A 25,374-nucleotide genomic window follows, 5' to 3' on the forward strand; every position below is an offset into this window, starting at 1 on the left:
TAAATAGAAACCCCAGCTTAACCATCGCCTTCCTCCCCTCTGTTTGCCCGCAGATCTCAATCCTCCCCATCCGCTTCTCTGCCGTCAATTAATACTCTGGCCGCCTCTCTCTCTCTCTCTCTCTTTCTCTTTCTCTCTCTCTCTCTCTCTCTCTCTCTCTCTCTCTCACATATCCTCCTCCTGTAGGCCTCATGTTATTTTCTGTTTATCCCCAATGTTCTGCATAGGCGAAGGCATCCAATTATCTATTTGATTATATGCTTGATTCTGAATTACGCCTTTTCTACCTGTCTTTGTTGTAGTTTGTATCCTCTCTGTAACCCTAATTTAATTCGATGGACCGGAGTTCGAGATTTCAGAACCCTATACCTCTGAGCAGCGTGGGTTTCAGCAAGCCTCCGCCAATCCAGAGCGACGGTGCAGGTATGAAGCCACTTCCGCCTTTGCTTCTCGATAGATTTATGGCCATGTTCAAGGATCGCGAGGAAGAACTTAGGGTTTTTGGTGGTGCAGCTGTTTTGCCGTTGGAAACCGACGAAATTGTTCAGCTTTATGAGATTATTTTGTCGGAGCTCACTGTCAATTCGAAGCCAATGATTACTGATCTCACTGTACTTGCCGAAGAGCAGCGGGCACACGGCGAGGCCATTGCTGGTGCCATTTGCTCCCGGATTATTGAGGTATAGCACTTAGGGTACGACAGCTCTGGTAGTTCTTGTAATCTTTCTCGTTGCAATTTTCCAATTCTTCCCCAGTGTATTGTAGTTGTTGCAAATGGAATTGTATCCACCTGGATGTGTCTTCTCCTTTTTATTTATTTTTCCTGTTTCTTCTGTTGGAGGTTTTTGTTCCTATTATTATCTTCTCCTTAATCTGGAGTTTAAACAAACTAGTGATAACACAGATTGAATTGAAATATCTGGTCGAATTGATCATAATATAAAATTGAAGAAAAGACACCACTAATCAAGCTTCAAAATCGAATATAAGTAACCTCATAACACAATTATGCAATCTTGAAATGGATCAACCCTTTTTGTACTTCAAATTTTGTAAGTTGGAAAATCGTGCTTGATCTTCTCAATGACAAAACATTGGTAAAGTGCAAAGAAATCAAGGGAAGGCCTATTTCCACTTGTCATACTTTTTGCAAAGGAAGCTTGTTGTCTTTTTCTTTTTCCTGCTAATCGAATAATGAAAATATGTTGTGTACCCTGTTGAAGACCATTCATTTATGTGGTCCTGTATTTTCTCGTCTAATTAGAGATAGGTGGACTCATCTATTTTTGTTATGTTCTTCATGATATATTGCTATTGTATTCTCTTGGTGTTTGATGCCTTGTGATGAAATATTGTTTTTAGGCTCTACATTTGGATTTCTGCTCAAGATGGCATCATATTTGACTTCTAGGTATTGGCTAGATAAAAGGAAGCACTTTAAATTTCTAATGTCACTTAATGGTGAAACGTTTAACCTTGGCCATATCTTGCAAATAAAAATGTTTGTTACATACATATGTTACATTACATTTCTACACTTTTATCTCATACCTTAAAAGCTGCACGTCTTCTCCACTGGTTGAAGAGAGGAGTAACAAATTTGAGTCATCTGACCCTAATTTTGGGTGCAGGGTAGATGGTTTGTGCTTTATATTATGCTACTTGTCTAGGTATTGATTTTGAGCTTTACTTTTCTTCTCATGTTCTACCTGTAGATGTTTACTGCTGTACACCCTTCAGATGAGTTGTTAATTGCGGGTTAACCTTGTATTCTCTATAAATATCTTTGTTCTCAGTAAGCTATGTTGGAGTTATAAATGCTTTGTGCATTCATTTTTTTGGCAATCCATTGTACTGTTTTGATATTTCTAATCTGTGTGCGTTTCTTTCTAGTTTGTTGTTTTCTATATCATGGCAAAGATATTATATGACTTCCAGTGTTATTTACTTTAAATTTCTCAATTTCATTCTCTGATAGTTGATTTCTATTATGTTACTCATATAGGGATTGATTTTGAGCTTTTCTTTTCTTCTCATGTAACATGTTTGACCTATGGATGTATACTGTTGAATACCCTTCAGCTGGTAGCTACTAATTTCTAGCTAGCCTTGTATTCTATATAATTATCTTTGTTCTCAGTAAAAATGCTATGTTGGATTTATAAATGCTTTGTGCCTTCATTTTTTTGGCAATCCTTTTTACTCTTTTGATATTTCTAATCTGTGTGCGTTTCCTTTTAGTTTGTTGTTTTCTATATCATGGCAAAGATATTGTATGACTTCCAGTTGTTATTTACTTTAAATTTCTCAATTTCATCCTCTGATAGTTGATTTCTTTCAGGTTTCTGTTGATTATAAACTGCCTTCTTTATACCTTTTGGATAGCATCGTGAAGAATATAGGCAAGGAATACATTAATTTCTTCTCTGCTCGCTTGCCTGAGGTCAGACCAATTTGACTGCTTGGCAATAAATGTCTTCCTTATTGTTCTCGAGCAGTTTTCACATGTCTGTGATTTTTTTATTTTTTTTTCATTTAATAGGTTTTCTGTGAGGCTTACACACAAGTCCACCCCAATATGCACAAAGCAATGCGCCATCTGTTTGGGACATGGTCTACAGTTTTCCCACTGTCAGTGCTTCAAAAGATTGGGACAAAGTTAAAGTTTTCTCCTCCTGTAAATGGTCATTCTTCAGGATTAAGCTCTTCAAGAGCTTCTGAATCTCCTCGACCAACACATGGGATACACATAAACCCCAAGTATTTGGAAGCACAACGGCAGTTTGGACAATCATCAGTAGATCCTGTAAGCTTCAGCTAGATCTTGGTTCTTTCTATTTCTATCCCTATTCTGAGTACTGACTCCCTCCATTGCCTGCTCCTGTACAATCTTTTCAAGAGTTTGTGGGTTTGGTTTCTTTGGTATCTATTATATTGCTATCCTATTTATTGGATTAACAAAATTGGATATCAATGCATGATCATCATTCATTCAATTAATTTATTAGTGGTTTGAAGATAGGCAGATGTGTATTAAGATAATAGGGGCTGTAACGGCTGATAAGGATGCTCAAAACTTTTGAATTTCCAAATGTCATAACAGGAACAGGCAAATATAACGACCAATTGTTCTTTCCTTCTTTAAACTCTTTTTGTGCCCTTTCTACTAGTGAAAGTGGTAATGTAACTCCCTATACCTAACCTTCCCCCTGTATTGGAATGTCTAGTTTTAGACTGATATTTGAAAATGGTGTGATTAATATTAGTGCCTTAGAATTTTTCTCACATTTTTGGCTTGTATGATCAAATTTTAAGGCTATCAAATATTGGTCAAAGTTGGAGGAAATCGACAAACTAGCTTTACTGTTAAACTTTGCATCCATAAGCACTATTGTAGATTCTATGTTTCTTGGCTGCATGATGGTTTTTATAAGCAAAAGTTACAATTTCTTATAACTCAGCCTTACTTCTAAATTGTACTAATGTTTTTGTTTTTATCTGTTAGTTATGTCTCGTTAACTTGTATTTTTAACTGACGTTTGGTGGAACTTTAGGTTTTTAACTGAGTAAATCCTATTTGAGGCGCAGAGAGTATCTTTCTCATAATTCCAAGTATTTACTTTGCAGTTTAGAACTGAAGGAGTGTGTTCAACTGGTCGTACAGGCCTTACAGCTTCTGGTGTAGATGCTGTAAAAGTGTCTCTTCCATCAGCTTCTAGGATAACAAGGTCCTCCCCTCCTTGTGGACTTGGGCCTGCGGGATCATTGTCTCCTGCTGGTCCTTCAATCAAGGATTTTGGCATGGATAGTTCCACAAAGAGACTCACTGTTAGGCAGTCACCATCTCATCCTGGAAGTGATTATGGGCCAAGCAAAGTGGTGAGCAGAGAGGAGGAGACAAGTGAGTGGCGGAAAAGAAATCTGCAGGGCAATCCCAAACCACAGCTTAAAGCAGTAGCAGCAGCAGCTGCGTATAAATATAGTGGTGGTATTGATCTTCGAGGACCGAGAGCATTGATTAGTGCCTATGGGATGGATGAACGAGAAAAACATTTAAACAATAAACATCATAAAGTTAAGGAGTTGGACTCAAATGGTGCTGAGCAAAAGATAGGTATCAGGACATGGCAAAACACTGAAGAGGAAGAATTTGATTGGGAAGACATGACCCCATCTTTAGCAGATCGGATGCAGTCTAGTGATACATATTCATCTCTTCCATCTCTTGGTAACTTGACCGGTAGAGAGAGTGTTGTTGCAGACCATGCCGCATGTTTGGTGAGTAATTAAGAGGAAACTCATCCAAGGCTTACTCTTCTGTTATAATCCTCTCTTTTTAGCATGTTTCTCATATAAATGAGGTGTTAACTTCCCACTATTGTGGCATTATTAAATTTTTTCATCCCTTGTATTATAAAATTATGAAGTTCATCAATAATGAAGCATACGGAGATGATTATGTTCTCATTTTTATGAGTAAGCATCTGTATTGGCACATTCTTTTAATTGGTGAATCCTTGTAACAAGTACAAGATCTAAATGGGAATTACAACTTTGTCTTTCGTAATCGTTAGTGTAATAGTTAGACCCCATACTTGACTATATTTTGAAGCACTGGTTTGATGTTTCTTCTAGACTCAACCCATGACCTTATGCTTGTTTTTCTGACAGTCTGCTCCTGGATCTGTTAACAATGTTGCTGGTGCCAGTAATTTTACGAGCCATATTCCTCCTAATTTTGGCCGAGAATCCTTGATTTTTCTCCCACAGCAGTCTCAGGGCCAATTTAATGCCAAAGGAAGTGGTTCTCTAGCTGAAAGTAGAAACGTTTTAACTGGTGGTGAGCAAAAGAGCCAAGTTGGAAATTTCTCAAATATTGATTGGAAGTCTGGTCGGCCTGCTGGTGTTGTTTCAACATTTGGTTCCACCTACGACTCACTGGCTCCTGAGATTCGATCAGGTGATGCTGCTTTAAGAAATACATGGAATCCTGCAAATTTTCTAAACTCACAGATTATGCCATCGCACTCTAGTCTTCCTCAACAAATGCTATTTAGAGGTCAGTTTGGTATGAAGAATGCTTCTAATATTGCCGATCAAATGCATTCTGATCCCGGTAGCTGTAGAAGCATGCCACTGGTGGCCTTGCCCCAAAATTCTAGTATTCGTCCTGGAATGGTTCCTGTAAATTTGCATGGTGCAACACAGCCAAACTTTTCAATGGCTCGAGAGTCCAGACAAAATTTGCAATTGCTTTATTCAGTGCCCGGTTCATCAAATACAATGGTACCACCTTTGAACTATAGATACTTAGCTCAAGGGCAGGGTCCTGCTGGCACTACTCCACATATGTCATTTCAAGTACCCGGGGCAACCTTACAGCCTCCACCAAGGGGTCCTCATCCAGGGACAACTCAAGCATTTCCTATTGGTCAAAATAATGGGCAAGTTGCTCCTAATGGCTCCGTGAGGAATGGGCTTTCAGGGTTAATATCTTCTTTAATGGTCCAAGGTTTAATATCTTTACCAGAGCAGGTCTGTTCCCTTTGTTGTATCCTGTTTTTTCATCATTACCTATTTGATGTGGATTTTTCTTCATTTTCAATATATGCAATTCCAGGATTCTGTTGGAGTGGAATTTGATCAAGACAGTCTTAAGGTGAGACATGAAAACGCAATTACGTCTTTATATGCTGATCTTCCAAGGCAATGCAAAACTTGTGGCCATCGATTTAAAGACCAAGAAGAGCACAGCAACCATATGGATTGGCATGTAAACAAGAACCGAACTCTAAAAAACCGCAAGACAAAACCTTCTCCGAAGTGGTTTGTAAACATAAACATGTGGCTCAGTGGCACAGAAGCCTTGGGAATTGAATCAGCTCCAGGTTTTTTGCCCATCGAAAATACTGTGGAAAAGGAGGAGGATGAAGAAATGGCTGTTCCTGCTGATGATAGCCAGAAGGCTTGTGCACTATGTGGAGAGCCCTTTGATGATTTCTATAGTGACGAAATGGAAGAATGGATGTATAGGGGAGCCGTATACATGTATGCACCAGGTGGGTTAACAGTTGGAATGGACACATCGCAGTTAGGTCCTATAGTGCATGCCAAATGTAGACCTGACTCACATGGGGTTTCACCGGAAAATTATGAGGATGAAACGGTATGCCTTTTTCCGCTCCTCTTTCTTGAATCTTAAATACATTTACTAGCTTGCCGATAAAGTTTTCATTTCTCATGCAGTTATTTCCATGTTTAATAGTAGTAGATGTCTTGATTTGCATTTTCATTTCTTTTGTTTCTTTTTCACTTTTACTTGTAACAAAAGGTCAGTCTTATTACTTTCCATGTGCAGGAATCAACTAAAGAAGATGGTAAAAGGAAAAAACTGCGAAGTCATTCCTGATATTTGCAGGTCACATGTAACTTCAGTTTTGAGTTATTATTAATTCATTTCATTCATCTATAGTAGCTTTGTAACACCCGAGAAAAAAAAGAGAAAAAAATAATAATAATAATAATAAATTAATCTAATTAAATCTTTCCCTTGACTTGGTCACCAAGCTACATTAATTCAAATTTTAATTAAAGATTCTGCAGAGATTTTCTTCCTCCGTGATCTGCAAATAAATATCGAACAAATTCGATATAATCCAAAATAAAAACAAAAGAAAAAGATTTCGAAATCCCCACTCTTCCTCACGTTAAACCCGTTTTCCAATCTCTCCCATAAATCTCCCCCCACTCCCTAAATCTCTCCCACATCAAAACAAATCACCTCTCTAATATACGTTGCACCACCAATCAGTTTTTCTATAATGTTTCACATCTCTCACAAGAACAAGGCAACTCTCACTCAATCGAAACTGAAATGCAATTTTTAGAACTTATCTTTCGGGGTTGAGCGGAGCTGTTCGGGTTGGTTTCAGGACGTTTCGGGGTTGGTTCGGTGATGAACGATGGCCGCCCGAACACGTTCGGGGTGGTACAGCAATCAAGTGGTCACGGCGGACGGCTCTATGCGAGCTTAGACGGTACGACAGCGAACGACGGAGGGGCGTTGCTCTCCCAGCGACGCCGACGGAGTTCGTGAGGCAGTAAGACGATGGCGGCGTTTCCCCAACGGCGGTGGCTGGCGAAGGGCGATCCCGGCGACGTCCGTCATCTCTGTGTGGACCGTGGAGCAGCGGCTGCCGTCGATCTCGTTCATGGAGTAGCCGCAGGGATCGAATACATAGTCGCAGATGAGAGCGTTCCGGTTCACGCTCCTGACCCGGCGACTACGCCGACCGCACTGTGGCGGCGGCGTCGTATCTTCTCGGCGAGCAGTGGCCAGCGACGTGAAGTGATTTTGAGAAGGCGACGAATTGTGGTTTCTGCAATATGGTATATTTCGAATTTTAATGTTTTAATATTACTGGCAAGTTGTAACTAATAATTGTTGGATCAAATCCTGTACACATAGGTCGCCTGCTGATGATTCAATTTCATAATTGTTGTATAATAAGTTAAGTGAATAAAACAAAATTGAGAACAAGTAAACTGACTAAAAGGAAATAAAATAACAGAATGAATAGAGTATACATGAGATGAAAAGAATATGGAATGAGATTTGAGTACAACTTAACTACAACTGGACTAAAAGTGAATTATTTGGCCCGATAATTAATAGTGACGAATTATTCAATTAATTCCGGAATCTTTTGACGAATGACTAATTTTATCCTAAGTCTGAAATAAATATAGTTTGAGGGGAGATGGTTACGATAGTTTAATTATACACTTTTATAATTTTGGGGATTTTATTTCGACATCGTGGTGGAAATACGAGGAGCCCACAGAGGAACTTTAGGCGGCCGCCGAATAATCAAAAAACGAGAAACGAGATAAACGATTTTAATTAGGGTGCATGCATCTTATTTATTTACTTGATTCATTGTGTATGATTTATGTGTTATTTAAATGCTAAAGGTGATTCCTTGCAAGCGAGACGTGATAATCAAGGGAAAGGAAATCATTTCAGATTAAGAACTTGAGGTGGGCTTTCTTTTTAAATAAGGGCAATGCCCTAAGTATATTTTTATGTGAAAATGATATGAATATTTGTCATGCCGTGTTTTGTTTTATCTATGGAACCTATCTGATGTGGCTTTTGCCATCAATGGATAATCGAATTCGGGTCTGTCTAGGGAGTGAGTCCCTATTCAGGCTAGTGTACACCTATGGAGATCGTGAGCCGTCTTTTGGGTCGGCCGGTCTAGTGACTTGGAATGTGGCCACATTCCTTGTCATCAATGGATCAGATATGGGAGATAGCTATGGGAAAATGGTTGATCAACCGAATTTTATAATGGAAATTATTTTAGTGTCTTGGGCAATTTCTAAAGTTAAAACCCCAAGGTCACTCGATGGTGGCATGATAAATACTTTTTATAAAATGATTTCGGCATGAGTCCACTGAGTGCATCAAGTACTCAGCCCTGCATTTCTTTTTTTTAAAATGTGCAGGTTGAGCGGTGACGAGCGCGGTGGGTGTTGAGCATAAAAGTGAAGAATGTCTATCAAATGTCTAGAATATGTTGTGTCTTCATACATAGCATTATTCTACTCTCGAGATGCTTCCGCTAAATATTGTTTCTTTTGAGTTGTTGATTGTTGAGATACTCTGATTTTATTCGAGCTATTCCCATTTATTTCGGACTATGGTTGAGTTGTGTTGATTTCCCCCTTTCTTCCCCGCTTCTTTAATCCTTCCCTAGTCGCGATCAACCGTGTTTTCTGTCCTTAGAAAATGCGGGCGTGACAAGCTTGTAGCCTGCCAGAAAATGTGTACATGAGTAGTGGACTTGTATTAACAGTCTTGTGGAAAAGAAAAAAGAGTTGAGCAGACACACTTCACGTCCCTTGCTTCCGTCAATTTTGTAGCATTCTTTACCTAGCTTTCTTCAATGATGAGTAGTGGTTGGAGCTTCAATTTGTGTTGAAGCCGTTGCTTCAAAATAATAATATGGTTGCGTGAGAGGGGTTGTTTGTTCGATGATTGTGTGGGGGCTATATTTGCTTAAATTTTGCAGGAGCTCGTATCGTTGTATTCTGTGGGCAGGCTAATTGAGTTGAAGAAAGATCAATTTCAGCTACATCTGTATTATTAGCTCTAACTTGGTGGTTTTTGGTTAGCATTTTCAAGTAGAGCCAACCAACTTTTGATTCAATTTTGTAGTTAGCCATAGTAATGTTTTATTCTTCTGTTCCCTTGGGGTAAATTTTCATTATAGTGTAACATGTTTTATTCTGTAACTGCATAACTATGAATTGCAGATTATATTGTTATCAGCTTATTATGATTGAATTTTGTTCAGTGCTATTTCTATCGAATATTTCATGTTTCCCAACCTTTAATCAAATTTTCATTGCCCTTTTTTTTCTTTCTGGAGATTGGATTCATTATTATGAATAAGTTTGTTACTGTACACAACATAATTTTCATTCTTAGTAATTTGTTACAAAACAAGTTACAATATTAATTTCTGCATTTTTTTCAATTCAACTGTAAAAAAAAGTAAGAACACACTACATTCTAATGAAATGTTTTAAAAATCGAAGTGTAATTACAAATAAGTATTATGTTACAGTATTAAATTTCAATAATTTAGTAGTAAAATGCAATGGTAGAAAATGAATTTTATTTAATAAATAATCAAATTTAAACAGAAATATAATCAAAGCTCACCATCGATAGCTCTTTAATATACTATAATAATTTAATGACTAATTGCGTTCCATCAACTGATGTTAGACTTTGAAGAATATAAGCTAACGACCAAGCCAATCAATCAATAACCGTAAAGTTTTAAGTTAACTCGTAAACCCAATTTTTATCTAAGTCACAGTACAGCGGTGAACTCGAAACTAATAGTGGGGAGTACTTTTTAACTTAAATAAGTAATCACTCTAGAGCTATAACAAATGTGCCTTTTATGATTTAAAACTACGTCTATCAAAATGGATAACGGATATTGGATACCCGATATCCAAACCCGAAAAAATCAGTAATCACTCTAGAGCTATACCCGATTTTTCGGGTTTCGGATCGGAATCGGGTAGTGAGAATTTTGAATTTTCGGGTGTCAGGTTATCCGATACCCGATCGGGTGTACTCGAATTATCCGATTTTTTTAAAAAATTACCAATAAATTATGTTTTTCTTTCTTAATTAAGTACATATTAGTAATACTTGCTGTAATAGTTAGCATATGGGATTAGGATTTAGGGTATATCCCAAAATGCACAGCGCCTCCCTCCCCTCTCCTCTCCTGCTCTCGCGGCGCCTCCCACCGCCGTCGGCCGTCTCCTCTCGGTAGTCTCTCCCTCTCCTCTCAGCCGCCGGCAGCCCTTTCTTCCATCCTCTACTGCCCAGTCTCTCCCTCTCCTCTCGGAATAGTAGTCCCGTCACTACCTTAATATTTATATTTGTTGATACAACTTTTAATATTTGGCAATACATGGAGAATTGGCAGTATATAGTAGGAGTAGTATAACTTTTAATATTTGGCCGTTCATGGAGAATTCATGGAGAGTTGCAGTATAAATTTTAAACTTGGCAGTACTTACTTTTCATAATTTTTCTCTTGAATATTACTTTTAACTTGGTATTAAATTCAAACTAAATATTAAATAAATTCTAAAAGTTTGTAGTTAATTTAAAGAAAAAAAAATCAAAATCACAATTGGGACTGAATACCTGATTTTTCAAGATTGAATACCCGAAATCAAATTCAGGTCCGGAATCAGTTATCCGAAAATTTCGGATCAGGTATCCGCGGGTACCCAAAGCCTATTTAAAACCACTATAACTTCATTAAGGATAACTTTTTTTTAATTGGTAATAATAACCGATAATTTAAGAACCTTCCCCGCACGCGTTAAAAGCTGAGACACCTCACACGTGCTGTCGCGATTAGGATTCTGTACGGCTATCCACGTGGCACCTTCTTCCCTCTCCTCTCCGTTTATATTCCTTCCCTTCCTTTTCACTCCCCATTTTGTTCATACCTCTCTCTCAAAACGCCGTCGTTTTCGTCTTCCCAATTTCCTTCCTTTCCCCCAAAACAGAAAATAAAAGGTCGAAATTAGTCAATCCCAATTTCCCGGCAATGATCGCGGATTGATCGAACCATGGATTCCGATTCAGTGAAATCGAGCTTCACCTACATGGGGCGCAAGTTCAGCGATCTCAGCCTCAACGACTCCTCCTCCTCCGCCTTCAGCGACTGCAACAGCGACAGATCCGGCGAGTTCCCCACCGCGTCTTCGCAGAGCCGCCGCCTCTTCCTCTCCTGCGCCTCCGATAACTCCGACGAGCTCATCTCTCAGCTCGTCTCCGCCCTCGATTCCGACAGCATCGACGAGCAGAAGCAAGCCGCCATGGAATTGCGCCTCATGGCGAAGAATAAACCGGAGAATCGGATCAAAATCGCCAGAGCCGGAGCGATCAAGCCGCTGATCTCGATCATCTCCTCCAACGATCCGCAGCTGCAGGAGTACGGCGTCACGGCAGTGCTAAACCTCTCGCTCTGTGACGAGAACAAGGAGGAGATCGCCTACTCCGGCGCGATCAAGCCGCTGGTCCGCGCTCTCAAATCCGGCACCTCCACCGCCAGGGAGAACGCCGCCTGCGCGCTCCTCCGGCTCTCGCAAATCGAGGAGAACAAGGTCGCGATCGGGAGGTCCGGCGCGATTCCGCCGCTGGTGGACCTCCTGGAGAGCGGCAACTTCCGCGGCATGAAGGATGCGTGCACCGCGCTCTACTCGCTGTGCACGGTGAGGGAGAACAAGATGAGGGCGGTGCAGGCGGGGATTTTGAAACCCTTGGTGGAGCTGATGTCCGATTTAGGGTCGAATATGGTGGACAAATCGGCGTTCGTGCTGAGCCTTCTGATGTCGGTGCCGGAGGCGCGCGCGGCGTTGGTGGATGAGGGCGGCATACCCGTGCTAGTGGAGATCGTGGAGGTCGGGACGCAGCGGCAGAAGGAGATCGCCGCTGCCATACTTTTGCAGTTGTGCGAGGATTGCTTGGCCTACCGAACTATGGTGGCCCGCGAAGGAGCCATTCCCCCCCTGGTGGCTCTGTCGCAGTCCGGGACCACCCGCGCCAAACAAAAGGTAAATTACAAATTACCCCTAGCATTATTCATATGTTACAGTTTTCACCCCTTGCTTATGATGAATTGATGATATCTAATTTTTTATTTAAGGTAGGAATTATGCACGAAATGTGACTTAGCAATTGATAAATCCAGTCTGTAGTGTAGTGTAGTGTAGTGCAATTATCTATGAAGAGTTGCATAAGAGTGCATTTGTCAATGAATTACTTGTAAGTTTTAGAATATTATATCTGCTGTGGTGGGTTGTCAATTAATGATCTTAGGATATTTAATGTGATGGAGTTGAATGTGGTCTGATTAATAATTGCTTAAAATAACTGGAACAAATTAGCTATTGGTTGTTAATTGGTTTGTAAATGTTTCACATCACTTGCAAGTTGGCATCATCTAATATTCAATTGTGAAACATGAGTTGACACTGAGGAATTATTTATTTATTATCTATGATACTGTATAACAAAGTGTGTTGCTTGGTAGGATTAGTTTAAGAAGGTTTATTGGAGAAGAGGGGACTATCACCAAATCTGAGTTTAGCGTGTAGAGTTTAGGCCTCTAATCTGACTGACGCCCTCGTTGTATTTGATTAAATTAATATCACCCCTTTTTTGTATGTTTCCATAGGGATGATTGGTGCAAATTCTTTTTGCAGTAATTGAAATAAGTTGCATAGATGATGATGACAGAGGTGATGTAGATTGTATGACTATTATATTGGCAGCAAGTTTGTCAATTACACCGCGTAGCCTTGCAACTGTTTTTGATGAAATCAAACTCTACAGCCTCAAATTGACTAAAATTAAAACTATTTTATGTTTGTTGTTTGATCTGAAACTAGGTTTCCTGGAAGGAAAAGCTTGTTGCTTTATGAAAAGTCTTGATATGTATAGTTGTTGGATTTTGATTTTGATTTTGATATACATATGCATAAAAGAGTGAAAAAGGGTGTGTGTGTATGGGACAGGCGGAAGCACTGATTGAGCTTTTACGGCAGCCAAGATCCACCAACGGCGCTGCGAGGGACATATGATCTGTCGCTATCTTCCACCCCCCACCCACATGATGCCCCAACCCCCACTTCCACAAGAGGACAAAATAGATACAGGTAAAAATACCCATAAATATCAAAGAGGTAGGGGCTGAATTGTAAATACTCAATGCTGTAACAGTGTCATTTGTGATGAAGCTTTGTAAATTTGCCTCCCCAATCCCACCTCGATTTTGATCTTGGTAAAAAAATAAAAATGGAATAAAGAAAAAAAAAAGTGTTTCTTTCCGATACTTCAACGTTTGTTCCCTGGGTTTTTTTTGCCTATTCTATTTTTTGAGTGTAAGTTTCTGTGTTTGAAGGGGGATTTTGTATTTAATATAGTCCCAATTCCCAGAGGCAGAGCCTTAATTCTCTTTGTTCTTGTTTTTAATTTTTAATCCATGGTAAACGTGCAATACTTGTGCGAACCTTGGACTACAAATAGCTGTTTTCATAATCTAACATTTTCTTTTTTAAAATGTGTGCTTTTAGTTATATAAATGACTATTACTCCTGTTTATCTACGTCATTTTGTTCCAGAATATGTAGTTAGTTGTCTTTGTTCAAGATTATCTAAACAATAAACTATTAAAACAAATTGTGTAGTCGGAAGCTAGAACCTTCATGGCCGATAGAACTAAATGGAGTATATGAGAGCTCATAATCTTTACCTGCAATGAATTATTTGTTTTAATGTGAATTTAATTTAATGCAATAACACATTGTTTATGCCTATCTAGGTGGCGAATCTTACCTTTCTTCTAAGATTAGCCAACTAAAAGATCTTTTCGTATCATGAGCTTACCCTTTAGCTTACAATTTAGAAGAATGACATTCTTTTTATTTTGCAGTTTATAGTACTCCATGTGATTGAAATAACTTCTTCTCATTAATTTTAGAATTAGATTTTTACCCTGAAAATTCTGAACTATTTTATTTTTAGTCCGTTCTAAAAATAGGTGCGACTCGTTATCCACTAACAATACTTTAATTACTTTTTCTTTCTATCTTTCTCTTACTTTATCAATTATTCGTTAAAATCTGTGTCGAACCATATATTCATACTTTTCAAAGACAGATGGAATACATACTAGTACCAAGCAGTTAAAGCATGTTTTTCAATATTATCCCTAAAACAGAGGGAGAGGAAGACAGCAACGGGAAGGCAAAAGCATAAAAAAAATGAGAGGAAGAAGGGTTGCGGGATGAGATGCATCTCATATCACAATCTTAGGCCATCACCTAGGTCGCGGTCCGACAACCCATCCTCAATTCCCCACGCGCACCCGAAGCACCCCTCCCTTCCAGATCAAATTGGGACCCATTATGGGTGCAAATTGCAATACGTGATCGCATTGTTGATCTCCATAGATAGATAGATATTTCAATCATCAGGTTTTGACAATGTTTTTAGTTACTTCAAACGAGGAAAGGTGAAATTAGAGAGCCACAAATATGTGTACATACAAAATTTGGTGCTCCTAGTCTTTAGTGTTTCCGAATAAACATCTTCCAAATAGTTGGGAACACATTTATGGTTGCGCATATGACATTGAAACTCTTTTGCTATCAAATCCGAGGAGAAAACAGATCTTTGTCTTAGTGCCACCTTTCACGATTATATATTATATGGTACTGGACATTAAAACGTGGCCACTTACTTGCCTTCCATCTAAAAAGAGGAACAAAAGAGAAAAAAAGAAATCCCACTAAAACACTTTTAACAAAATAGTACGCCTAATAAATTAATTAAAGCAATAGTATAGTGGAGTAGTATATTCTCCTTATTAGTGTTTTGAAAGTCAGACCGGATAATCAGTTCGGCTGAGAACCTGTCTTAGCGACATATCATATTTTGTATTTTATTAATTGCAAAATATTAAATGTTTAGGTTTTATAATCTGATTACGAATTCCAATGTTCTATTTACTAAATTTTAGTACTAATATTTATCAATCACTAAATTTTAATATTGTCATAATAAATATATTTAGTTACTTATTTTAGGTATATATTTATTTAATATATATAAAATGATGGGCTAAGTTTAGCGGAATATTATTAGATTAAGTCTTTATTTAGTTGTTGTAATTTTAACAAGTATTCGTCTATTTTTAGTTTATGTATTATGTATTTGGCTTATGTTTCTCTATTTTAGAATTTCCATATTATGTATCGTTTTAATTATTAATATTTAACTATTATTAGTTATATTTGATAGTATATTTAGTTTGACATTAGGCATTACATAATATTAGTTTAAAATTAATGATTCTAACAATTTTTAAACTAAATAAACAATCCATAATATTGAAAATTATGTACTTGATGTATTATGAATAATATTTGTTGGTTTTGCAGTGGAAATTTATTTAGTTTGATCGAAAGATTTACATCTAAATATGCTTTTATCCGATTGTAAACTAGAAACATGTTCAAACAAGCATATAATCACAGATCGTACTGAATATATGCAATTAAATACAACATACCGTAGGAATTCAAGAGTTGAATTCGGTCACCTTCTTCGATTCAAACTCTACCACGGATCTTCTGATCTGTTCCCTTTAACTTGAATTTGACCTTTGTGTGGGCAAAGCTCGTCAAATCCTCAAAAGCTAGAGAATAATTGAAGACGGAACTAGAGAAAAGAACCCTAAAAACGTTATTTTCTCAATCTTTCTGGTAGAGATTGAAATTAATGAGAATTAATTACGTCTGTCTTCTCTTCTTCTCCCTTTTATATTAAGTTAATTATATTTGGGTCAGACCAGGGATCTATGGAGGATTAGATTGGGCCACAGTTCAGGCTTTCACTAATTAAATTTAAACTAATTTAACTCAAGCCCAAACTTACATATTATTATCATCCACTATAGATATAATATTGACTGCCCGTCCAAACCAAAATTATGAGTATTTCGGGACTTCCTCTTTAATTAAATCATTTCCCGTGTTTAAGATCTAAATATCCATTAATTAATATCAAGTATGCTATCTGACTTTTATTAATTAATTTCTTTTTCCAAGAGTGGTCTAGTTTAAAAACATTATTTATTATTCATGGAATAAATTTCAACAGGCCAGTTTTCTGAATAATAAAACCTTTTTCGAAACACATCTTGAGGATATTATCAGACTGGTCTCTCCCAGCACACGATTCATTGCAATAGCAATACTAGCACCACTTAGACATTAATGATCACTACCCAATCTATCATGATTCTTGGGCAACGAAATACCCTCACCATTTGATAAGTCAAAGTAGTTTTCAATTAATATCGTATGCTCAATGTTATGTCAACAATGATTAAGAAACGACAATCACCGAGACCTTGTCTTTCAGTAAATAGCCAAGAAAGACTTATCTCACTATTTGATCCTTCAGTGCTATGCCACACCGATGTCGTTCATTTCCTTAGGTAAGGAAACTTTCGGACTGACGTCGCAACCTTTCACGATAGGTGGTCAAAGTCTATCTAGGCTGTGAAACAGTTTTCCTTCTGCAAGAACCGGCAAGTTACCTACTGTGAACGCCGCTCATAACTTGTCTACTATGCAGAAGACTTAGATTCATTTTGCTTAAACTAGGTATTTAAATGGAAAACACATTTCAACATCTCATAAATACATAAGCAACTCATAAGCAAAACACATTGTAACAAAATATTCTTTTTCATAAAATGCTAAAAATGGATAAAAGAGTTATTACATATACAGGCATTCGAAAAACGGTATACTAAGCTCTAACAATATTAATGCACGTGTAGTATTATGAAAAATATTAGTTTAACTTTTCCAATTATGTACATGTAGTATTATGAATAATATTAATTTAACTAATTAATAAAATATATGTATTATATTAATATGATCCAACCCACTAATTAATACTCCTAACCAAATATTAATAGAACTAAATTAAGTTATTATTTCATATCTTCTTATTCTCCACGCCAATGTGCTTCTTCCTGTAAGTTTTTTCTGTCTCTGTATTTAATTTCTCTTCCTTTCCTTTTTTCTATTTTGATAAATATAAAATGATTTAGACTTGAATGCAATAAATCAAAATCTGAAAATTGTTTTTGGTATAGTTTTAATATAAATTTGAAGATAGGTATTTTTTTCTTCAAAAAGCTATAATAGGATTGATTTTGTATTATTGTTGGATGTATTTTTCTAATGCATTTTAAATTTTGCAGTACTGTTGAAGATGGTCGAAATTAGAATTATGAAATATCAAAACTAATTTTCAAGTTAATATTTGATAATCACTTACGCCAGAGATGATACTAATTCACAGAAACTACTTGTAGTTTCACTATCAAAGATTTTTTTTAAATACGGAGTATTTAATATTAAATATCAAAGGTTGATAAAGACGAATATATTGTCTTTTTTTTTTTGAGAAATTATAAATGTCACGCCCGCCCATACTAGGGGTGTTACAAACGAGGCGATCATGACCAAGGGACAAACATTAACAGTAGCATTTAAGGATAACAGTTCATAAGAAAGGCTCAATTAGCTTAAAAGAATAATATATATAAGAGTGTATGATACACATAGTGCAAACTCGACTTTAGCTCCAAACAAATGGGAAAAGCTCGAATAAAATCAGAGTGTCTTTTCAACAATCAGCAACTCGAGATAAAATTATCTCAACAACACTTGGCGGAAGCATTCGAGAGTAGAATACTATTATGTATGAAGACATAATATATTCAGAAAGTTTTATTTACAATCTTCTTCACTTTCATGCTCAACACCCACCGCGCTCGTCACCGCTCAACCTGCACATAGAGAAAACATATGCAGGGCTGAGTACTTAGTGTACTCAGTGGACACGTGCCGAAAATATATTTATAAAAACAGATTTTGTCAAGCCACTCTTTGAGTGAACTCGGGATTTTAGGAAAAGTCCGAGAACACTAAACATTTTTCTTTTCCTCGATCTATTTTCTTAGAACATATGCCGTATCTGACAAACCCGATTTCACTATCTCTTGTTCATTCATCAGTCCATTCATCATTCATCATTCCTTTCATCATTCATCATATCTTAACATTCAAGTGCCGGGGAAGTGGTTACCTCCCACGGTCTCCCATCAATCCATTCCATTCATCGTTGCAGTCAGATAGGCATAGTTCCAAAACAAAATATGGCTTGACATAATCTTTTCAACTTTATTTTCCTCAAAACGTTTTTGAAACATAAATCATTTTTTCTCCGTCAAGATCGAGCATCATCTCATATCATATCAACAAGTCGAGCAAATCACAAATCACTCGATAAATCAACACATATATCACAACATAACATGCGCAACAACACTTTCACTTTGATCACATATAACATGATGCTCAAACCGATATATGAAAGTTCTTGGAAACACTTTAGTTCGAAAGCCCACGTAAAAACTTCTCGTAAAAACTGTACGGTAACTAGAAAGCCCACCTCGTTCGTTTAAAGCCTTCACGCCGTGCTCCTCTCTTTCTCTCGGCTACGCTCACGCCGCCACCACGCTACCGCCACCGCTGCTGTATGCGCGGCGGCTCGCCGTCGCGGTCCGCCCCAGCCACCGTCGCCGAGGATCTCCCCCAGCCGCCGACGCCGTTCCCGACAGGTAGGTGGTCGGAAATTCGTTCTTCCATCCCCTCTCTTCTCTCTCTCGGATTTCTCTCGATTTCGAAATCAAAGAAATGAAAGGAGGTTGTATATATAGAAAATTTTTTCATAAAAGACAAAATTTCACGTCTTTTCATTTTGATGCGACGAGTAATTAATGCAGCATTGAAAAACGTGCCTGATGTGACGCGATTCTTATCCAACTTTTCGTCTCGATATGTTGTCGAAAGTGTATTTGATACGTGGTTTATTCTTTCGTGTAGGTAACGATTTAACGGGTCGTTACATTCTACCCACCTTAACAGAAATTTCGTCCCGAAATTTGCTTACGTCCTTCGAATAGTTCGCACTTAGCTTGCTTCAAAGTTTCGCGCAATTCCAAGAAAAAAGTTCATGGTCCATCGGCCTCCATTCGCACTCTCGATCTCCTTGCCTCGTCGTTACTTGACATTAGGGGTTCACCCCAAACTTTCAGATTCTCGTTCGTTTTCATCGCTCAGAAAAGCGATAGATTATCTCAACTTAAAACTACGGTTCGCGCGTATTCAATCTAGCCTACAACATAAGCACTCTATGTTCGCAACATACTTCATCATCTTTCTTTCTCAAAAACTTTTCTATCTTTCTTTCTCAGAAACTTTATCACCTTGCTTTCTCGAAAACTTTCTCATTTCAAAACATTTTACCTTCTCTCTTGTTGAGCGCGACGAGACGGAATGTTGAGCCTTCAATGAATACACTTTTAGTCTAGCGAAACGAGTCTAGACTAGATTGAATAAGAGACTCTCGATCCAGAGCGGAAAGAAAAATTGCTCTGATACCATTCTGTCACGCCCGCCCACCCCAGGGGTGTTACAAACGAGGCGATCGTGACCAAGGGACAAACATTAACAGTAGCATTTAAGGATAACAGTTCATAAGAAAGGCTCAATTAGCTTAAAAGAATAATATATATAAGAGTGTATGATACACATAGTGCAAACTCGACTTTAGCTCCAAACAAATGGGAAAAGCTCGAATAAAATCAGAGTGTCTTTTCAACAATCAGCAACTCGAGATAAAATTATCTCAACAACACTTGGCGGAAGCATTCGAGAGTAGAATACTATTATGTATGAAGACATAATATATTCAGAAAGTTTTATTTACAATCTTCTTCACTTTCATGCTCAACACCCACCGCGCTCGTCACCGCTCAACCTGCACATAGAGAAAACATATGCAGGGCTGAGTACTTAGTGTACTCAGTGGACACGTGCCGAAAATATATTTATAAAAACAGATTTTGTCAAGCCACTCTTTGAGTGAACTCGGGATTTTAGGAAAACTCCGAGAACACTAAACATTTTTCTTTTCCTCGATCTATTTTCTTAGAACATATGCCGTATCTGACAAACCCGATTTCACTATCTCTTGTTCATTCATCAGTCCATTCATCATTCATCATTCCTTTCATCATTCATCATATCTTAACATTCAAGTGCCGGGGAAGTGGTTACCTCCCACGGTCTCCCATCAATCCATTCCATTCATCGTTGCAGTCAGATAGGCATAGTTCCAAAACAAAATATGGCTTGACATAATCTTTTCAACTTTATTTTCCTCAAAACGTTTTTGAAACATAAATCATTTTTTCTCCGTCAAGATCGAGCATCATCTCATATCATATCAACAAGTCGAGCAAATCACAAATCACTCGATAAATCAACACATATATCACAACATAACATGCGCAACAACACTTTCACTTTGATCACATATAACATGATGCTCAAACCGATATATGAAAGTTCTTGGAAACACTTTAGTTCGAAAGCCCACGTAAAAACTTCTCGTAAAAACTGTACGGTAACTAGAAAGCCCACCTCGTTCGTTTAAAGCCTTCACGCCGTGCTCCTCTCTTTCTCTCGGCTACGCTCACGCCGCCACCACGCTACCGCCACCGCTGCTGTATGCGCGGCGGCTCGCCGTCGCGGTCCGCCCCAGCCACCGTCGCCGAGGATCTCCCCCAGCCGCCGACGCCGTTCCCGACAGGTAGGTGGTCGGAAATTCGTTCTTCCATCCCCTCTCTTCTCTCTCTCGGATTTCTCTCGATTTCGAAATCAAAGAAATGAAAGGAGGTTGTATATATAGAAAATTTTTTCATAAAAGACAAAATTTCACGTCTTTTCATTTTGATGCGACGAGTAATTAATGCAGCGTTGAAAAACGTGCCTGATGTGACGCGATTCTTATCCAACTTTTCGTCTCGATATGTTGTCGAAAGTGTATTTGATACGTGGTTTATTCTTTCGTGTAGGTAACGATTTAACGGGTCGTTACAATAAACAACACAAACAACATAACTAAAAAATGCGCACGCACACGAGTACAACTATTCAACTTTTTAAAAACCTAATACATACCTTTCACGATAGGTGGTCAAAGTCTATCTAGGCTGTGAAACAGTTTTCCTTCTGCAAGAACCGACAAGTTACCTACTGTGAACGCCGCTCATAACTTGTCTACTATGCAGAAGACTTAGATTCATTTTGCTTAAACTAGGTATTTAAATGAAAAACACATTTCAACATCTCATAAATACATAAGCAACTCATAAGCAAAACACATTGTAACAAAATATTCTTTCTCATAAAATGCTAAAAATGGATAAAAGAGTTATTACATATACAGGCATTCGAAAAACAGTATACTAAGCTCTAACAATATTAATGCACGTGTAGTATTATGAAAAATATTAGTTTAACTTTTCCAATTATGTACATGTAGTATTATGAATAATATTAATTTAACTAATTAATAAAATATATGTATTATATTAATATGATCCAACCCACTAATTAATACTCCTAACCAAATATTAATAGAACTAAATTAAGTTATTATTTCATATCTTCTTATTCTCCACGCCAATGTGCTTCTTCCTGTAAGTTTTTTCTGTCTCTGTATTTAATTTCTCTTCCTTTCCTTTTTTCTATTTTGATAAATATAAAATGATTTAGACTTGAATGCAATAAATCAAAATCTGAAAATTGTTTTTGGTATAGTTTTAATATAAATTTGAAGATAGGTATTTTTTTTCTTCAAAAAGCTATAATAGGATTGATTTTGTATTATTGTTGGATGTATTTTTCTAATGCATTTTAAATTTTGCAGTACTGTTGAAGATGGTCGAAATTAGAATTATGAAATATCAAAACTAATTTTCAAGTTAATATTTGATAATCACTTACGCCAGGGATGATACTAATTCACAGAAACTACTTGTAGTTTCACTATCAAAGATTTTTTTTAAATACGGAGTATTTAATATTAAATATCAAAGGTTGATAAAGACGAATATATTGTCTTTTTTTTTGAGAAATTATAAACAACACAAACAACATAACTAAAAAATGCGCACGCACACGAGTACAACTATTCAACTTTTTAAAAACCTAATACATACCTTTACATTTTTTATGTGAGATGCTGCTTCAGACAAATCCATTAGGACCATTCGAATTTTTTTTTTTTTTTTTGAGAAGTTACACACACTCACACAAGAGAAGTTGAAACCTAGCTTGGCCAATTGTCATTCCCAGTTTAGTTCAACTATGTTATTGTACTGTTCCATGGCATTAGCATATATGACTTGTGACCGTATTATCTTATGATATTATCAGTATGAGAGACAACGTTTTCTATTTTTAAAATTTGCTGATTAAATGAGCAAAGATTCAATAAAAAAGTCATAATGTCATAATACTATAAAATTTATAAACTTTGAACAAAAAGTAAATAAACGAGATCATGGGCCAGCATATTAAAGGGCAAGCTAGCGGTCCATAAATATGGCTGAAAATCGAGAGCCCAATTAACATGTCAGGCACTATTTAAAGTTTTGTCAATCAAGCCCATTTACTTTAATTAAACCCATTTACTCTGATATTTTTCATAACTTTGACTATGAAATCATTCGAGTCAATCAAACCCATTGATTTTGATCTCTTTCATAACTCTAAGTCTCTAACTATGAAATCATTCAGTGTCAATCAAATTCTAGTCAGGTGACATGACACTTGTTTATCCTTAATCAAATGGTTAGAGGATCGGTCCATGTTTTTGGTTATGGAGTAATTTTAAATTCTTTGTCTCACATTCGAGGAGCCTACTAATCAGCACGTGAAATAGCCACGCCGGCGGATACCCTTGATCTAATAAAAAAATTCATTTGAGTTATTGCTTTCATATTTTTTTTCTCTTGAAAGGAGCAGCATGTTTTCGTTTTCATTAATAATCATTTTCACTTATTATTTTTTTAGTTACATTTCATGTTTGAACGCATTTTAATCAATTGATCAAAATTAGTTTCATTTCATGTTCTCAAATTGACGAGTGATGAGAGTAAAGGTCATGTTTTGATAGTTGTTTAACAACAAATTCAAGACATGCAACCTCCAACTCAGCTTTGATTTCCACCAGAACAGGAATAGGACCGGTAGTCAGATTGAGATTACCAAATTAACTAAAAACGGTGATGATTTATTTAATTTTGATGAATTAGATGTATTTGATATGAAAGATCAAAAGAGCATTTAGACAATAATTTGTAGTAGTATTTAGGATAAATTACAACTGCATGGATAAAACTAATCCCACTAAAACATACTGAATTTCGGACACTGTTTAAAAATTTCATTTCCAGATATAATATCATTCTCGGTCATCATTAAAAATCATTTATTTTCTATAAATCCATAGTCCCCAATATGGAAACTTATACTATATTATTACCAAGAAAATAATCTGTGTTAAAATCATCTTCCAATTAATTATTTTCCATCCCCTGTCATATCCCTCGTATAGAAACAACAAAACAAGGGGGAGGGGGCAATAAAAAGGTAATTTTGGAATTAATTTAATACAACAAAATATAGAAATCAGGACAGGTCTAACTGGCCACACATGCAGACAAAGGAAATTAACTGCAAATTAAACAATTAATCGAATTAGGATAAATCTCTATATGCTAATGAAACATGCCTAACAAATTTAAATATTGGTAATTGATTAAAAATGTTAGCTTAATAGTAATACTATCTTTTTATAGACGTAGAGGTACACGATTCAACAAAAACATCCTACAAACATGGTGTACAATCACGCGTGCATTATGGATTGCAATTATGTTCTCTCCATATTGAAACAATCATTAGAACTATGAATAATTCATCCTCTAATAATCCATCATTACCTCCCTTTTAACCCAATTATATCCTATCCATATTCCAACAATTATTTAATAAGTGTCTCATTTCATAATTTGTTGATAAAGTAGAATAAAATATCATGACTAATACACATATATATTTTGCGATATTTTATTTAATATATGTTCGTGTGTTTCCACTTAAAATACATTGTATTTTTGTTATTGTTCTCTAAATTTTCTCACACAAGTATGTGTAAGAAGTAAGAACGAAAAGGGCCGAAGCAAATATCCATTAATATTCTAAATAATTAGTCCATTCACTTTTAAAATATAGTAGTACATCTTACTTTCACATATACCTTGTCAAAAAGTAAATAGGAGAAGTATTTAAGAGCATGCACAACGGTGGACGGACGGCGTCCGTCCGTCCGTGCCGCTGGCAAGAACGAGGTCCGCCTTTGCTGCGCTCGCGCCGCTGGCACGGCGCTGCTCGCTGCATCGAGCACGTCAGTGCCAGCGAGCAGGCGACGTGGCGAGCAGCGATTGAGCAACAGCATAGCCGTTGCCTTTGAATTTTTTTTATTAAAAATCGGTTTTTAATTAAAAAAACCGATTAAAAATAAAAAAAAATATTTTTTCACTTCCCAAAAAAAATATATCCGTTTTTTTACCGTTTTTTCCACTTTTTAATTATGTAATTTTTAATTTTTAGGAGTTTAATTATGTCATTTTTAATTTTTTGTATTTTAATTATGTAATTTTTAATTTTTAGGATTTTAATTATGTCTTTTTTATTTTATTTGTAATTTATAATATTTATTGTGGTTTTTTAATGAATTTTAATATTGTGGAAATGTTTTTGTTTAATTGAATTTTAAATTGAATTGTGCTCGTCCTTGTGGAAGAGCACAGCTGTGGGTGTTGTGCTCTTGCCAGAGAGCAGACAGAAAAAGTGGGGTCGGGCCCACAACCATGCTCGCTGGCAAGAGCACGGTTGTGGATGCTCTAACTACTTACACATACCAACTTAATCTATAAGATAAAAGTGGAAGGATAACAAAATTACTTTCCTAACCATCTCCATAAAAATGTACTACTACTACTACCTTTTTAATCACTTTTGATGGTATCGCAAAATTGTCAAAAGAGAGAGAAAAAAAGGAAATGAAAATGAGAGATATATTTTAGCAATAACCACTAAAAGTGGATTAATAGAAACGTAGGTTTATCTTATTCACTGGCTAGAAAAATGGTGATTTGTTAATCTATTTCCTAACAATAGTCCTTATTTTAGGTTTTTCACAAATTATCCAGGCATACTTTTGTAACTTTATATTTTTAACTTTAATTAAAACAT

At 36.7% G+C, this 25,374-nt stretch overlaps 2 protein-coding genes across 8 annotated transcripts; both read left to right on the top strand.

Annotated features, from left to right (window-relative positions):
* The first annotated feature begins 13 nt into the window (after nt 1–13).
* On the top strand, nt 14–8,134 carry LOC121805759 (polyadenylation and cleavage factor homolog 4-like). 7 transcript variants are annotated; one of them, XM_042205747.1, is made up of 8 exons: nt 14–680; nt 2,342–2,443; nt 2,543–2,806; nt 3,628–4,278; nt 4,672–5,535; nt 5,621–6,166; nt 6,359–6,418; nt 7,975–8,134. In XM_042205747.1, the coding sequence occupies exons 1-7, from the start codon at nt 336–338 to the stop codon at nt 6,407–6,409; spliced, it is 2,823 nt and encodes a 940-aa protein (XP_042061681.1). In that variant the 5' UTR covers nt 14–335; the 3' UTR covers nt 6,410–6,418; nt 7,975–8,134. The 7 variants fall into 7 exon arrangements, with proteins under 7 accessions (XP_042061681.1, XP_042061680.1, XP_042061679.1 ...); XM_042205746.1 differs by lacking the exon at nt 7,975–8,134 and adding an exon at nt 6,888–7,540; XM_042205745.1 differs by lacking the exon at nt 7,975–8,134 and adding an exon at nt 6,933–7,540 and having other exon boundaries at nt 15–680.
* Nucleotides 8,135–11,026: 2,892 nt separating this feature from the next.
* Nucleotides 11,027–13,563, top strand: LOC121805786 (U-box domain-containing protein 4-like). Its single transcript, XM_042205787.1, has 2 exons — nt 11,027–12,165; nt 13,129–13,563. The coding sequence occupies exons 1-2, from the start codon at nt 11,179–11,181 to the stop codon at nt 13,192–13,194; spliced, it is 1,053 nt and encodes a 350-aa protein (XP_042061721.1). The 5' UTR covers nt 11,027–11,178; the 3' UTR covers nt 13,195–13,563.
* Nucleotides 13,564–25,374: the final 11,811 nt, after the last annotated feature.

This window comes from Salvia splendens, chromosome 5 (assembly GCF_004379255.2).
Source record: "Salvia splendens isolate huo1 chromosome 5, SspV2, whole genome shotgun sequence".
Classification (NCBI taxonomy): domain Eukaryota; kingdom Viridiplantae; phylum Streptophyta; class Magnoliopsida; order Lamiales; family Lamiaceae; genus Salvia; species Salvia splendens.